This window comes from Crocodylus siamensis, chromosome 1 (assembly GCF_052110815.1).
Source record: "Crocodylus siamensis isolate JL-2025a chromosome 1, ASM5211081v1, whole genome shotgun sequence".
Classification (NCBI taxonomy): Eukaryota; Metazoa; Chordata; order Crocodylia; family Crocodylidae; genus Crocodylus; species Crocodylus siamensis.
In genome coordinates, this window is record NC_143395.1 from 390375486 (window position 1) to 390392858 (window position 17373).

The 17373-nt window shown below is 39.4% G+C and overlaps 1 protein-coding gene across 1 annotated transcript in view; it reads left to right on the forward strand.

The window, feature by feature from the left end:
• GUCY1A2 (guanylate cyclase 1 soluble subunit alpha 2) overlaps positions 1 to 17373 on the forward strand; it is a 270751-nt gene that overhangs the window by 35934 nt on the left and 217444 nt on the right. The window contains exon 4 of the mRNA XM_090031757.1: positions 11445 to 12163. Coding sequence (XP_089887883.1) covers positions 11445 to 12163 — 719 coding nt within the window. The remainder of the gene's footprint in view (positions 1 to 11444; positions 12164 to 17373) is intronic.

The window sequence follows — 17373 nt, forward strand, 5'->3', positions numbered from 1 at the left end:
TATCCACATCCTTCCTGATTTTATAGATTTCTATCATATTCTCCCTTAGCGTTCTCCTTTCCAGAGTCTAGCTCTTTCAGTCTCTCTTGGTATAGCAGCTGCTTTTTACCCCTCATGTCATTTATTAGCTTTCTCTGTACCTTTTTTTCTAATTCAACTACATCCTTTAAAAATATAGAGACCAGAACTGCATGCAGTATTCAAGGTGTAGATACACCATGGATTTATATAGAGGTATAGATCTCTCTCAGGGTCTCTTTCCTGAGTGGCTGAGCAGCAATGGCAAGTTCTGAAGCCTGCATTCTGTATGTGTGTCATAGAAGTAGGGTCAGAAGGGACCTTGTAGATCTTCAAGTTCGACCCCCTTCCTGGGCAGGAGAAAAACTGGGCTCAGATGACTCCAGCCAGGTAGGCATCAAGCCTCTTCTTAAAGACCCCCAGGGTAGGACCCAGCACCACTTCCCTTGGAAGTTGGTTCCAGATCCTAGCCACCCTAACTGTGAAGTAGTTCTTACAGATGTCTAATCTAAACCTACTCTCCAACAACTTGTGGCCATTATTCTTTGTTATGCCAGTGTGCGCTGGGGGAAACAAGGTCTATCCCTAACCCTTCTGGTCCCCCCCTAATGAGTTTATAGACAGTCACCAGGTCCCCCCTCAGCCTTCTCTTGTGAAGGCTGACCAGATTCCAGACCCGCAGCCTCTCATTGTAGGGTCTGCCCTGTTGTCCCCAGATCATGCGGGTGGCCCTCCTCTGGACCCTCTCCATATTGTCCACATCCCTCCTGAAGTGGGGTGCACAGAACTGGACACAGTACTCCAGCTGTGGCCTGATGAGTAGAGAGGGAGGATCACCTCCTTGGCCCTACTTGAGATGCACCTGTGGATGCATGACAAGGTCTGGTTAGCCCTGACAACCATGACCTCATATTGTCGGCCCATGTTTATCTTGGAGTCAGTAATGACTCCAAGATCCCTTTCTGCCTCCATGCTCTCGAGAAGGGCGTTTCCCATCTTATAAGTGTGCTGCTGGTTACTACTGCCCAAGTGCAGCACCCTGCACTTGTCAGTATTGAAACGCATCCTGTTTTTGATAGCCCACTGCTGTAACCTATCCAGGTCTTGCTGCAGTCTTTCCCCCCCTACTAGTGTGTTCACCTCACCCCAAATTTTGGTATCATCAGTGAATTTAAACAGGTTGCTTTTCACCCTGTCATCCAAATTGCTGATAAAGAGATTGAACAGCACGGGCCCAAGGACTGAGCCGTGGGGGACTCTGCTGCCCACTTCTCCCCAGGTCAAATGTGACCCATCCACCACCACCCTCTGAGTGCAACCCTTCAGCCAATCTGCAATCCATCTGACTGTGTAGGTATCAATGCCACAGTTGCCCAATTTTTTTAATGAGGATGTGGTGGGAGATGGTGTCAAAGGTCTTGCTGAAGTCTAGAAAGACTACGTCCGTGGCAACACCTGCATCCAAGGCTTTTGTGACCTGGTCATGAAAGGTTGGTCTGACATGACCTGCCCCTAATGAAATCATGCTGGTTGCCCTTGAGCATGTTAGGGGCTTGAAGGGACCTTACAGATCATTGGGTCCAGCCCCTACCTGCAATTGGGTAGGAAAGACTGCTGTATAAGGAGAAAAGATCACAGTGGAATAGAGAAGAACTTATGGTAGCAGAACTGAATTAAAAAAATGATTAGAAGACTATTAGTATTTCTCAGTAAAAATACAGGTAGCATAAATATTACAGGCAGGAACCTACCAAAATCATGATTTTGCAGATTTCAAGGAAATCACGAAATCTGGCATTGCCCACAAAAATGGGCAATGTCTGTGAAATTTACAGGAAAAATTAGAAAACTTAACAAAAATAAAATGCTGGCTTCTCAGAGGGCGACACAGCCCACTGGGGGGAAGGTTGGAGGGAGTCTGCCCACACAAAGGGGAACCCAAGATGGCTGCCACCCCTACCCCTCACCACTGATTGGCAGAGGGCTGCCTGTTGTGTGGACCTGCCCGTCTCAACCAATTGGCAGCAAGGGATGGGGCTGCATACTGACAGCCCTCATAACCAATTAGTAGTGAGGGGTGGGGCTGTATAATGGACAGCCCTCACAGCTAGTCAGAGGCAAAGGGTGGGGCCACTGGGGCCCCTTGCCCACTCAGAGACATGAAGGAGGTCCTGCTGTCATCAGCCTGCCATATCAGGTGCCCACCAAGTTAGGTAGAACCCTAATTATAGGTAAATAAGACTGATATATTTTTTTTTTAAAGCCCAAATTCATGTTTATGTCAACTATATATTTATTTCATTACATCAGACATGTATCTAGGTATGATGCTACTACAAAGTAAGGTTAATACAGGGGTACAGCTGTGTGAAATTTATATTTAAAAGTATATGGTAAATGTGTGGGATTTTCCTACTATATTTATACCCAACTAATAAAAAAAAATACGAAAAAGTTCTCTGGGTTCCCTGTGTGATGATATAATTATTTTTTATACTCTAGTTAGGTCAGCGTTTTATAGAATGTTAGTGGCACTTCAGCTGGTCAACCCCCCCCCCCCCGCCAAAAAAAAATCAGCCCCTAAAGATGGGGGAGGGGAGTGTATTAAGTGGGGAAACTGATTTTCTGACTGGGATAGAAGCAGCCTGCTTTGATTCCTGCTTCACAATGCAGTAGCTCTTGTATTGGCAGGCAAGGTTCTTTGAGTAGATGTGATATCTCTTATTAGACCAACTGGGTAGTTGGAAAAGAGTTTTAGGTAAGCTTTCGGGCACAGTCATCCTTCTTCAGTCATAGGGAATCTCTGCTGGTCTGAGACTCCAAGGTATGAGAAAAGCTGTAATTGTGGCAACTTATCAGTGAAAATGTAAGTGGGTAGAAATTAGAAAGGTAAAATGCAAGGGAGGGGAAGAAAGTAGGGTGAAAAAGGCCAAAGGGAGACAAAAATGATAAAATACAAGGTAGAAAAAGGCTGTCTGTGAAAAAGGAAATAGTTGGAGATCAGAAACACAGGAATGAGAGAAGCTAAAGGCTGACAGGATGTCAGTGAAAGCATAAATTGGTAGAAATTAGAAAAACAAAAGGTAAAACAGGTAAAAGGGGAAGAAAGCAGGACAAAACAAGGCCAAGGGGAAACACTACAGTGATGATAATACAAGGTAAAAAGAGGCTGTCAGTGAAAAAGGAAATAGTTGGAAAGCAGGAAAAGTAACGGCAGAAAAGTAGTGGACAGGAAGGGAGAAAAGGTGTAGGAAAAGAATGTAAAAAGTCAGGTACCTGGTGAATCAGATGTCAGGCAGGTTGTAATGTAGCTTAAATCCAGTGTCTATATTGAGTCCCTGGTTTTTGTATCCAGTAGACTTATGAAGTGAAGTTTGTAAGCTCACCTACAAAAGGTGTTTTGTAAATTCCTTTGAGGACAGAACTGAGAGAGCAACCTAAACACACCAAGAAAGCTGTAATTTAGAGCCAAGCTCTCTGGTGCCGCCAAATTTTGCAGCAAGGAGAAGACCCATGGTTGCCACCTCACAAATCTCAAAAGGGCCTTCAGCCAACAAGTTGTCTCTGTCTCTCAGAGATCGCACTTTTGAAAGACCCACCCAGATACCACATGAAGGTTTGCTGCAGTACAAAAAGAAAACTCCCACAAATCGCACACCATTACTTATGACATATCACCCTTCCCTGGAACCTACATGGAAAATCGTCAAACAATTGAAACCAATACTAGAAGACCCCATTGTTAAAGAGATTTTTCCAGAACCACCCATCCTAGCCTTTTAAACAAGCACTGAGCCTTGCTAACCTGATCACCATAAGCTAACTCCCTGTGACCTAAGCCACACCCAGTGGCTGCAGACCATGTCAGGACAAGAAGTACAAAACCTGCCAACACATCTCCACCATCCCCACAATAATTACATCCTACAACAGAACCATCACCACTCCTGGATCTTACACCTGCACCTCCAGAAATGTAATATCTTATCTAGTGCACTAAACGTCCTAATGGAAAATAAGTAGGAGAAACCAAACAACAACTGTGCACCGGAATGAACACACCGACAATTTATCAAGAATACCCAATTGCTTGTGGGAGCACACTTCTTACAGGACAGTCTCTCCCTAACCAATCTCTCGATTCTAATCCTCAACTTACAAAACACCTTTTCATAGATGAACCTATGAATTTTACTTCATAAATCTAGTGGATACAAAAAAAACATCAGGGACTCGATCTAGACACTAGATTTATGACACATTACAACCTGCCTGACATCTGATTCACCAGGTACCTGACCTCTTACATTTTTCTTTTCCCACACCTTTTCTCCTCTCCTACTTTTCTGCCTTTTGTTTTCCTGCTTTCCAAGTATTTTCCTTTTTCACTGAGAGTCTCTTTTTGCCTTGTATTATCATCACTGTAGTGTTTCACTTTGGCCTCTTTCTCCTGCTTTCTTCTCCTCCTTTCCCTGTTTTACCTCTTCATTTTTTCTAATTTCTACCAATTTATATTTTCACTGACATCCTGTCACACTTCTAGCTTCTCTCATTCCTGTTTTCCTGATCTCCAACTATTTCCTTTTCACAGACACGGCCTTTTTTTCCCCCTACCTTGTACTCTATCACTGTTGTCATCTTTTAGCCCACCTCCCCACCCTGGTTTATTCCCCCTCTCTTGCTTACTTTATCTTTTTGTCTTTCTAATTTCTACCTATTTACATTTTCACTGATGCTTTGTCACACTTTTAGCTTCTCTCATACCTTGGAGTCTTAGACCACCAGAGATTCCCTATGCCTCAAGAAGGGTTATTTTGCCCAAAAGCTTACCTAAAACTCTTTTTTCCAACTACTCAGTTGGTCTAATGAAAGATTGCATCTACTCAAAGAACTTTGCTGCTTTTGTCCTTAGACCAACATGGCTACAACTAAAAACTCAGTAGCTGTTGTATTACTATTCAAGCAGCTGGGAGAGGTAGTTGACTTAGTGGCTGTTTGTTTTTCACTCCAACGGGGTTAACAACCTTTTTTTTTTTTTTTTTTTTTATGGGCTTGATGTCCCACCAATCAAACATTTTAAACAGCAGTTTTACTGTCTGCTACCTGCTTCTGGTTTCTCTTTTGCTATTTCAGCTTTAGTTAAGTGGGAAAGGGAGGGTGAGCTAACTGAAGGTAAGGCTCTGCCCCTCTATGTAGCCATAACTCTGGAAAAATCTTTCTTTCTGCATTTCAAAACCAAGGTATGTATTATATCAAAGGATGTGTTTCATGTAAGAAAACACAGTGATAGTTGTCCCTGATATATTTAAACAGTACCCTGGAATCTCTAATTTAATCTGAACCTTTATCAGGTAGAGCAGAGATCTGTGTTTTAGAGTAAACACTTGACATCTATATTTAATCAAAGATACCCAAGAAACTTTTGGTACATAAGAAGAGAGAATTTAGGTTTTATTCTTTATATGAATGTTAGAACCACAAATTGAATCCCAACCTTACTAATCCTTAGATGACACTTCTGGACTCTTTTTAAAGGTATCTCAGATAGTGTGTGTGTATATATATTCATGAAGATTGAGGGGTCAGATGTGGACCACTAGATTATATATTACTGGCAGCAGTCATCTCCATGATTCACTCTTCAACAATAAATGGATAAGCTGTAATTTCTTCTGTGTGATCTGTGGCCAAATAGGCCAAATGGATTTCCAGGGTTGCTGAGAAGAAAAGGGAGACAACAGCGTTTCCTAACAAGGGTTAAGTTATCTGCTCACACTCTGTTTCAGCAAAACACTTCAACATGTGCTTTACTAAAGCAGGGCCTGGTCCAAAATTATGCACGCAGTGCTAGAGCTTTTCTTTCATTCTTTATTTTTTGTGCACCAGCCTTTTAGACACATTTGTTAAAGAATCAGAATAGCTCTTATCAGCGCTTTTTTCAGAGGGCAAAGAAAAAAACTCCCAACTGATCTCCTTTAATAGCCGTCATTTTATGCCCTTTTTGTCCTCTTTGACTAAGGACAGAAATTACACACAAACCGGTATAGGTGATCAGAAATTGGTTCAAATCTGTAAAACAACAGAAGTTCAGTGCACATAAACTGCTTTCAAAACTGCTTTTGATATACACCAATTTAAGATAAACCTGGATGGCTGTAGTATCAGACATAACTGATTTAGGTTAAATTGATTTATTGAACTTCTGTCCCAGGTCCCTTCCAGATTCAAGTTAATTTACAGTTCTCCAGCATTCCAGGATGCTTTGCACCTCCCGCACATGCTTTGCACCTCCCGCCCACCTCCTTGCCCAGTAGGTGGGCTAGCCTTAATCCAAGATGTCTTCTCCAGCTGAGCAGGGAGGTATTCTCTAGTGCCGCCCCCCTGTGGATTCTGGCCTGGGCCACTGCAGGCATGTGACTGTATTTCTGGAATCAAAAGTGAAGGTCTGTTCAATTGCTCAGTCCATGCAGTCTTGACTAACCTGTGAAGACTGAATTGATTCAGCCTTGGGCTTTTTGACTGTCTATACTTAGCCTCGCTCTCTAGCTTTCTTCATATGAAATTCTTTCTGTGGCTCTTCTTTTTGTTGCTCTTCTCTGATGCTTTTATTTTTGTGCTATAATACTTTTGTGATGGAGTCAGCAAAATAATATAACTTTTTGTCTGTAAACCCTGCAGCTCTTTACAAGGGATGCTAATATCTACATTCTGTCTCTACAGATGGGGCAAATAAAACACACAGATAAAGTCTCTCCCAGTATCATTCAGTAGGCCAGGGCAGATTATAGCTCATCCATTTATCTTTAAAGAGTGAATCATGAAGACAACAGGTGCCAATAATATATAATCTGCATTTGATTCCCTGAGGTACTGTTGCCAGGTATAAAACTGATCAGTGAAAACAGCTTAGATTCATTTTCAAAGTGGAAGAAAATTAAAACTCTGGTATTTCAAAGATATGAACTAGGATGAAGATTACCTAAGATGCTGATTAATGACCTGAGAGACTGGGTGGAGGAGTCACTCAAAGTTCTAATGCTAAATTCTTTAGATTAGATGAGAAAGCATGTGAAGAGGATTTTGGTTATATCATCTCGCTCTCTCTTTCATCAGACTTTTCTACTGAAACCAATGAGGAGTTCTGCCTAATTAGTGCTAATAGGATATTACTCTTCAGAAGACCTAAGAGCTGTGTGCTACGTGAAAGTCTATGCAGAAAGTTGCAAGTTTATTCCCAGTGGACATGTACATGCATACAGATGGACTGCAGCGTAATTAATATTAGCCACTCAGAAAGATATTGTGAATCATTAAACAAAAATGTTATATCAACGTGAAATTGTGGGTCAAAGAGAAAATCAAAGTGTTAGCTTTGAGAGAGAATGGCACTGAAAATATGCTAATGACATTAACTGAGCAGAGGGTTAGCTCACATTTTAAATACTGCCTTCGATTTTGGTCACCCTTTGGAAAAATATTAGAGCAGAATAGTCAGAGAAGGGTAAAAAAATGAACACAATTTCCTACAAAAAGAGCTAGAAAAGATTTTCAGTTCAGAGAGAAGACATGATGGAGGCATGTGAAAATGCACAATATAAATAAAAGCAGCCTGGAGTTCTTTGCCCATTATTAGAAGGCAAGAAAAAGAACACAAAATACTCAATATAATTGAACTTCTAAACATTTGAATATATAGTTTTATATAACAATTAAATAATTGGATTCTCAATTTAGTAAATGGTATCTCACTAAGGCAAAGAGTTCAGGAGCATTTTCTTTAAAATCATATTTTTATGTACATAATAAAAAATATCTAGGTGAATTTTAGTGCCCTCATATTTTTGTATAAACTAACTGTTATTGTTAAGGGGAAATTGGGGGGGTTGTATTTTTTTTTTTTTTTGTAATTGTTGATTAGATTTCACACATTTCTCTATAGCATCTGATACCAGCCATTGTTGGGAGAGAATGACTTAGCAGATGGACCACTGATCTGATCTGGCTTAACATAACAGTGGCAATTGACATTTTTTTCTTAAATCTGTACATAGGCCTAAGGGCAAAAATATGCCACTACCATTTAAGAGATTAAAAAGAGTGGGACTCTTCAAAAAGGTAAGGGATAAGTTGATGATAAGATAGGATAAAAGAAACGTATATAGAATTGTTAACTTTATTACTTCTATTTTGGTCTATTCTGTTACTGAAACTGAAAAAGTGGTAAAATTAAAACTAGTAGAGAAATATTGTATAACACTATATGCACACAGCCTGTGGAACTCCATGCTAGCTGATGTTACGAAGACCAAGAACTTGTTAGGACTGAAAAATGGATTGTTTTTCTTTAACGTTGGTTTGGATAATAAAATCATTTAGAATTACAATAGTAAGAAATACAGTAAAACATTTTGGAAGGGAGTGTTTCAGGGCATAAGCTTTTAACTCATGAGAATTGAGAAGAATTTCTTCCTATGCGTCATTTGTATAAAAGACTGAGTAGACGACCGGCTTGGTCCATTTAGACCATTTCTATGTTTCTGTATGTCTGATGTACTGCTACATTACTTCATTTTGTGTTGGTGTAAATCTGCCCATTTTAGGACTAAAATGGCATATACTGTACTCATACCACTGAAAGGAATTGCATAAAATAACCCTCATTACATGGAGCCAGCTCTCAGATGAACGAAGTTAGAGGATTATGTTTTTTGCAGAAGTGATAGTGACCTAGTAGTTGGGATGCTTCCTTTGAGTCATGATACTGGCCAGTAGTGTGCTTTCTTTTGGATTAGACACACAACCACATTTCTGACCATTTGTTGAAAGATTAAAGATCCCAACCCTGTACTACCTTCTGCATGATGATAATTTTTTTAAATAGTAAGGCTGCTAACCTAGATTTATGGATACGCTGCAGTGCAGTTAGTTACATTATTATACCCATTCAAATTTATTTCTTAATTCTCCTGCATAAAGTATTTTTCTTCATGTTCAGTCCTGAACTGTTGTGCTGTGTTATGAGTTTTTAAACTGATGGGAAAATGGATTTTTGCATGAAATGTTTGTAGAGCACTTGTGGGCCACATTGGAATTCTTGGATAAAAGGTTCTCTGGAAATAACAAACATATACAATTATAGATGGGTACTTATTCAGAAACTTCCTTGAAATGATCAGAATTTTTTTCTTCCTGCAAACAAAAGGTTAGAATATGTTGCTGTGCCCTATTATGCTGTTATGTATGAAACTAGTAAATTTTGTTGTTGCTCAAAATTTATCCATGTAAACTGTATGAAATTTTTTAGCAATCAACTGGCTATCTTAAGGCATGATATCAAAGCCATCTTAAGGCATGATGAATGTATGTTATGATGATAACCTGATTCATGCCCTGAGGGCATAAAGGATTGTTTTCTTCGTTACTATTGGGATATTTAGGACTAGCTTTCATGAGTTGAACTGGTTTATATTACACTTATCTGTAATACATTTTTATATACTGGAGTTCAGTTTTTTAGACACAAGACCTAGTTTATTTTATTTCCTTTGTACACAATTATTGGATGTACACTTGGTAAATCATATGAAAAGAATACTGATTTTATTTATTTATTTATTTATTTATTTATTTTTTATTGTTTTCTTCTCTCATAGCTGGGACTTGTCCTATAGTTCTATAAATTATATGTGTAGCATGATATACCATGTTTAAATGCAAATTATGCTTACAAAAGCATCCTCAAAAATAGCAGAGATGAAGATGTTCAGTAGTAATCTTAAATAGAATTATCCAAGTTTTCTTTTAAAATAGATGCAGTCAAGCCAAAACAACATTTGATATACGTTGTCAGTCAGAGATCTAGCTTTGCACTGATGGCATTTTCTTTGCCTGTATCCACTTTGTCATCTTTGTAAATCAAGACTTAGATGACTGTGATGGGGGCTTAAGGAGATCTAACATCTGTTTCCAGTTGTCACATTGCTGGCCAACCATTAGCCACTGGGATGTGCTCTCAGCCTCGAGCAACACAGAGAAATGCAAATATTCCATTTTATTCTCCAACAACTCTTTATATGTGTACAAGAAGACATTTTAAGAGTCTGAGACTATCTTACATCATGGCTACAGAGTAAATATAATCAGTAGAACAATGGTTCTTAAGTTTTTTAGAGATGTTTTCTCTATAGTTTTTGTGAATTTGGTTTCACCCCAGGTGAGAACGACTCTTTTACTCTTCCATCTCTTCCAACAACAAAGATACAGTGTTAATTTGAATATAAGATGACCCCAATAATTAGACTCTACAGCTGGAAATTGATAAATTTGTTATAATCGAATGCTTGTAAAATTATGAGGTTTGCCTTGAAGTTGTCTCCCTCACACTGCTACATCAGGGAAAATATATCTACTGGGAAATCCCAATAGCAAATTTCGCTGCAGTGCACCACACACAGTTTAATGTACAACATGTGTGTTTTGTGTTGCTACAAAGATGTTTGCAGTGCCACAAACCACACATGCCTGCATGTTTGGATTTGGGCACAGAAGGCAGAGGTATACTAATCATATGTGACAAGTTGAGAGAGGGCCCCCCCACCCCTCCATTCCATTGACCTCCCATAGTCAGTGCCCAAGGCTTATGCCTTGGTCACTCAGCTGCAGCCACACAGGATTGTTCCACGTGCCTCTGTTTCCAGGAGGGGGTCTACTAGGCAGGCTGGGAGGAGCTGTGGCAGAGGGGTTTCTTCTGCAGCTGCTTCCTGGTCTACCCAGCACCTCAGTTGAGAACCACTGCAGGAGAGGCATATCTGATTGTTTAGTTGTAGGGTTTGGGATAGTTTGGTGGAAAATGTGCGTTTGATTCCATGTCCCACATTTTTCATTCCTCAAGTTGGTAGGCACAAAAAGTGGATTTCAGAGGCAATGAAAGGGAAGATACTATATCAAATATTAGTGACCCCATTGTCCAGTTCATGAGCAGTAGTAATGGATTCTCAAAAAAAGTCCTGCTTTACCAGCCTCGGTCAAAGGATGGTTGCATAATGTGGTAGTGAGTAAGATGTAAAACATGGGATGATTCCAGGGCTCTCTGGTTTCCAGTAAGGATGAGAAGAAGTTAAAAAACCAAACTGTCAAATTATCACTGGTACATGAAGTGGAACAGAGGAGTGAGGAAGGAAGATGAATAGCAAGAGGGCAGCCCAAAAGGAGTGAGGCATGGGATGGAGAGGGTGACTTAGAAACATCAGGTGAAATTTAGAAGAGACTAGGGCAGAAACCCTATACTGGTGACTGGAACCCCTGTGGAAACACAGAATTAAAGTGGAAAATATTATGCAGCTGTAACACAACATTGCTGACAAAATAGAAAATAATGTCTAACTGTTATACCACATTGATGACATATGTTTATCATTGCCTCATAGGTTTGAAGTTTGAAGAAATGCAAGAAAAATTTGGGGAGGAATTCTTCAATATCTGCTTTGATGAAAATGAAAGAGTTCTTCGAGCTGTAGGTGGCACTTTGCAGGACTTCTTCAATGGTTTTGATGCATTGCTGGAGCACATTAGAACTTCATTTGGAAGACAGGCCACTCTGGAATCCCCTTCTTTCCTATGCAAAGAGCTTCCTGAAGGCAGTCTTATGCTCCAGTACTTTCACCCACATCATATTGTTGGATTTGCAATGATGGGGATGATAAAGGCGGCCGCAAAAAAGATTTACCATTTGGAAGTGGAAGTGGAACAAATCACTAATGATAAATTGTGCTCAGAGGGGTCAAACCCTGGTAACTGCAGCAGTCTTACTTTTCTTATCAAGGAACGTGAAAATGCAAATATCACAAAAACACTTCCACTAGGAACGTCCCAGTCCCCCTCAGACCTGAGGATAAGCATCAGCACCTTCTGCAGAGCTTTTCCCTTCCATCTGATGTTTGATCCCAACATGCTGGTTCTCCAGCTTGGGGAAGGTCTTAGGAAACAGCTCAGATGTGACGTTCACAAAACATTGAAATTCCAGGACTGCTTTGACATAGTTTCTCCGAAGATCAGTGCCACATTTGAAAGAGTCCTCCTGAGATTATCAACCCCATTTGTGATTCGGACCAAACTTGAGGCTTCTGGCTCTGAAAATAAAGATAAGGTAAGCATTACATTTGAACAGGATTTGTTGGGGAAGGATTATTTATTTAATCAGTGTGAAAAAGCTCAAGGCTTATATACCATAGAAAACTCATTTAAACACTCAATGCACTTAAATTCTTCAGAAGGGTGAATCTCAGCCTACTGTGTTTATAAACTGGGTGTGTGAAGTTATAGCAAATAATTGTGCTGCCATTAAGAAAATTTTCAGTTACTGAATAGTGTAAATTTTAGTAAAATTCCTAATGCTTTAGTTTGACTTAATGCCGCCCATGTCCAATCCTTAATTTCACTTCCACTTTACTGTAATAACACTGATAAGTAAGTCATTTATTGAGGAATGCCTTTTCAATGGGTTATCCAGTGTTAGGAAGGTTAGTTGCTGATCTTATATAGCCTAAATAAATATTTGGAAGGTTTAGGACTCTCCATGCCTCTCTCACTTCACAAATATAGTTAACTAGTAATATAAGTTATGGCAGTCTTGACGCAGAAAGCTCTAATGTTGTTCAATCATAAGAGAATTCCTCACCTAAAAGGAGCATGTGCTTGTCTGTGTGATGGTACAAATATTTTTAAGTTGGTTAGCCCTCTCAGTGCCTGGGGATAATAATATGAACAGTAGGGCTGTGTCCCCATGTAGGGGTGCATGTTTCCCATGGGACAAATAGCAGTGTCGCATGTAAGACCACCTGAATGTGTGGTGCCACAGGTGGGTCTGCGCCACCACATATCACACAGCCATGCTTGTCTGGAAATGACGAAAGTGTTCAGCTTCCATTTAGGCCAAATTTTCTATTCTGGGCCAGATTTTCAGAAGAACTCCAAAGTTAAGTGAATGTCGAGGGTGCAGTTCTCTTGGAAATCTGACCATAGTAATATCTCCAGGTCCCCCTTTGGTGCTGCTCTGTTTGTACCTATAAACAAGTTTTCATTGCAGCTTTCTCTTAACTACATGTTTTCTAATGTTCTCAGGTTCCCAATGCATATGAATTGACCTACTTCAATATATATAAAACCAAAGGGAATTTATTTTGCAGAACTTTTCTTGAAACTCACTCATGCCATAGTTACAATGAATGTAATTTTGTTTAAGGCAGTCAGTGATCTTAGCTCTGAGCTCTTACCCAAGGGCACAGTCATGGCTGCTTTTGAATCAGCCTAATGGCAGGTTCTCTTCCCCATGGAGTATATCTGCCTATCTTTCCTAGACAGCTTGTTCTGTCACGGAGCAGAATTGCAACCCATAGAGATTTCTTTTTTAATTTGCTTTCAAACTTGTTGAAAATCATTCCTGAGGAGGATAAGGCATTTTTCCTTATGGTTGTTTTATTTCTGGTTAGTTTTAAGGGGAAAAAAGATTAACCAGTATCTTGAACAGATTTAGGAAATGTTGCATTTTTGCCTTTTGGAGTCTGAAGGCTTTATTCCCATTTGTTAAGGTTTTCTTACACTGCTCTGGTAGTAAGAAAGTAGTTTCAATGTGGACATAGTTCTATGCACTTTAAGGCCTTTTTACTTTACTACTATAGCATGAAAGGATCTTAATATTAATGAGAATTGGGGTTGGAGCTTTCACTGTCATGCAAAGGTAAAATGTCCACGGACTTTGAAAGAGATTTTTCTGTGTGCACAAGTTCAGTACTCATTATAACTCAGACTGTCTGTCCTTTGGGGAAGCAATACGTGTTGTCAGGATGCCAGAAGTTATTGGAATTCTAATATTACAGAAATACAATGTTATAAACACTAGTACACATAAAAAGAAGGTTCTTAATTAGACAATTATATCTGTCAGAACTATTACTCTAATTCTTAGTTTTTTTTCAGAATTTCTCCCAAGTAAAGAAAAGTGTTTTGGAGTTGCTTTTTGGCAGTTTAAATGGCCATGAAGAGGAACAGTTTCAAATATAAGATGGGAATTAATTATGAGACAGATCCTAAATACCCACAATTTTTTAAATTTTAGTTATATATGTATTGCCCTTTTCTTGTGTGTATAATTGCCATTTTTAACACTGCTTTTTGCAATACACAATTAGGATTGATTATTCACTCACCTATTAAAGGTAGGTCTGATAGCATGACATCTTATTAAGGCTATTTGGTACTACTCAGCCTAAGACTGTTTAAATTGCTTATAACTTTGCTAGGCCTTAGGATGAAATTTTCTGTCAGGTGTCTGTCTCAGATTGATTTCTTTTTTTTTCTTTTCTTTTATTTGATTTTTTTTTTTTTTTGAGGAGGGGCACTTCAAACAAAATTGATCTTCTGTTTGTGAGAACAGGTCAAGGGAAAACTCTGATGTCCTGCTAAGTTTAAAAAAAATTGTAGTAATATATATTTTTTGGAAATGTCTTACTATCCCACACTTTGAAGTTTGGTGGTGGTTGATCAAGAATGTACTTTTTGAAACCCTTTTGGAAATCCATTCATATTTGGCTACATTGTAGGTCATTAGGCATGATTAAACCCACTGCTAAGCAAGACTTTCTCAGAACTTTCACCTCTGAGCTATTAAACTTGAACAGAGAGAGCAGGGAGCCTCTGGGAGCTAAGTAGATTTGTATTAACACCTGGGATTGGGATGCTGAACTGGTGGGCAAGGAGGCTGTGAATGGGAAGTTGGGAAGAACTAATGGGGATGGGAAAGCAGCAGCTGGGGGCAGGGAAGAGATGAGAAGCCTGGAGGATAGATTAGAGCAATCCAGGCAAGGAAGTGGGAATTTAGAATTTGTGTGGCAAGAGGCAGAAGGTGATGAAGGATTTAGAGTGTAATCAAGCATAATATCATTGAAGTTAATAAAATTAGCTTGATTGTATTCAAGCTAATAAAACTTGACCGTCAAGTAGATACTTGTATAAGTGCCTGGTCAAAGTCACCTCTTGGAAAAAGTTAACAGATTTTTAGTGTCTTACTGTAACGCTGGTTTTTTAGATCTGAGTATGTCTTGTAGCATCTTTCCACAACCTGTGCAACTTAAATGTTCTTTATAAAGTTTGGGAGTGCCTCCTGAGACAGACCTTGAACTGGAACTGGAAACAATAGTCCAGGTAGGAGGAGGTTGCTAATGCATCTTTCTGTTGTAACCATGGAACCAGGGAAAGGCTGAGCATCACCAACTCATGAGACTGTTCTCTTTTCTGGACTATACTACATTCCCATTCAACAGCCTCAGTTATTTGCTTTTATTGCTTTTTAGAAAACTCTGAGCTGGGAAGTGACTTCATGCTTTTCAGACCTGGTTAGTTTGAAAGAAAGAAGGAAACCTAGACAAGTCAACCTCAGTTTTTGAGCTCCTCAGATCATGCTCAGAAAGAAGAGTTATTTTAAAAGCTTTCTGATACAGAAGAGAACTTTCAACTTCTTTCTGAGACACTTTTATCTTTGTTGCAATGCATCAGTTAGATTTCTTATCTATTTTCGTTTATAGGCTTGAAGTGAAAATGACAAATTGAAAAAAGAGCCTTCTGTTAGTCTCAATGCCAGCTCTGTGTGTAGATGAGTATACCATTTGCTATTATATTTTGTTAATTCAGCATTTTGGTAAGAAAGACCAGGTCTCAGCCCCAGAATACTTGCAATGTAAAGTCTCAGTTCCTCAAAACCTCACTCATATGCTTCACTTCATACGTGGGGTGAAATTCTACTATGTTTTGTGCACCTAAATGTCATGTTTTCCATCCACATTAAGTGGGGTTTTTTGGCACTTATGTACAATTTGGCCAGGTACAGACATTACACTTTTACTAATATAAGTGATCGGAAACCTGTCTGTAACCATAACAGAACAGAAGTCTGGCACATGTCGTGGTCGGTGATCCCTCACGGTTGAGTATGAACTTTTCCACAAGTCAAGTCTATGTCATACACAGACTGGTTTAAAAATGGCAGAACCTAGTCTAAGATTTACACCCCTCACCACAGGGAGAATGTGTGTTCTGTTCACTACTGATCTAAACTAGTCCATGTACAGAAAACCTTAGGTCAATTCTGCCTCAGGCTTTTTGAATGTCTGTACCTAGCCTTTGTGATTTATTACGCTGCATGAGTAATAGAATTGCAAGTTACACATAAGTGCCTGAAGACCACTTATGTGGCTGTGTGTAAGTGCCATTTAGGGACACAAAGCTTAATAGAATTCTGCCCTAGGTGCACAGATGTTAAAACAAATGGGAGTACTTATTGCATAAAGTCAAGGATGCACTTTATTCTTCATGGGGTCAGGGCCTAAGATTAGAAAATATAAAAGCAAGAAGAGAAGGGAATGGGATAGATTCTGATTTCTACAGGCTTTTAGAAAATAGTGAACTATGAATTAAGGTTTGCCTATGGTATAAATATGGACAGTAGAAGTCCACAGAGGTACTGTGTGTATTTGGGTAACATTCCTGTCTAAATTAAGGTAAATCTAAATTAATTTCAAAGTGCAAATCCCAGTGGACGTAGGGCTACAGAAGTCTGCCCCATAGGCAATATGACTGAAGACACCCTCCCCACACGTTATTCATCTGACTCAGTGTGCTGCTAACTTGGAAGACTGATGGCAAGACAACTTTGGCTTTGTTCCCAGTGGCTGTTCCCAGAGACCAGTGTTGAGAAGCTGGGGCTGGGGCCAAGCTCCAGTGACCTCACCAGCAATCTTTGGGAGTGTATCAATGAACTTTATGGGCTGAATGGTCATCCCACTCCTCCCTAGGACTGCCTATTGCTTTGGAATAGATGATCCTCTAAGACCCCTATGTCACCGTAGTGCTTTTAAAATGTTACAATTTTCATTATGAGGGTCTTTAAAAAATATTGCATAAGAGCATAGACTTTTTCACATCTGATTGCTCTAGTCACCAGACTCTCTTCTACCTCCAGCAGGAGCTAGCAACAGATATTCCAGAAACGTACCCTCAACAATTGCTGCTCCCAAACCCCATGTTTTCTACTGTTACTATAATGCAGTTAGCTAACAGTGCAAGACAGCAAGGCTTACTGATTTACACTGTTTGAATAACCATATCATTTGCTATCTTGCACGGATGCAAATGTCATTGATAAACATTGTCAGTCCTTTAAAAAATCTGGGAGCATTGTTTGTCTCATTTTCGATGACACTAAATTCTAGTGGTTGACTACAAGCTTCATATAAAGAGATTTTCCTTTATTTGATGTAAGTTTACTGCTCTTTGATGTCAACCCTTATTTTTATTTTACTAGAC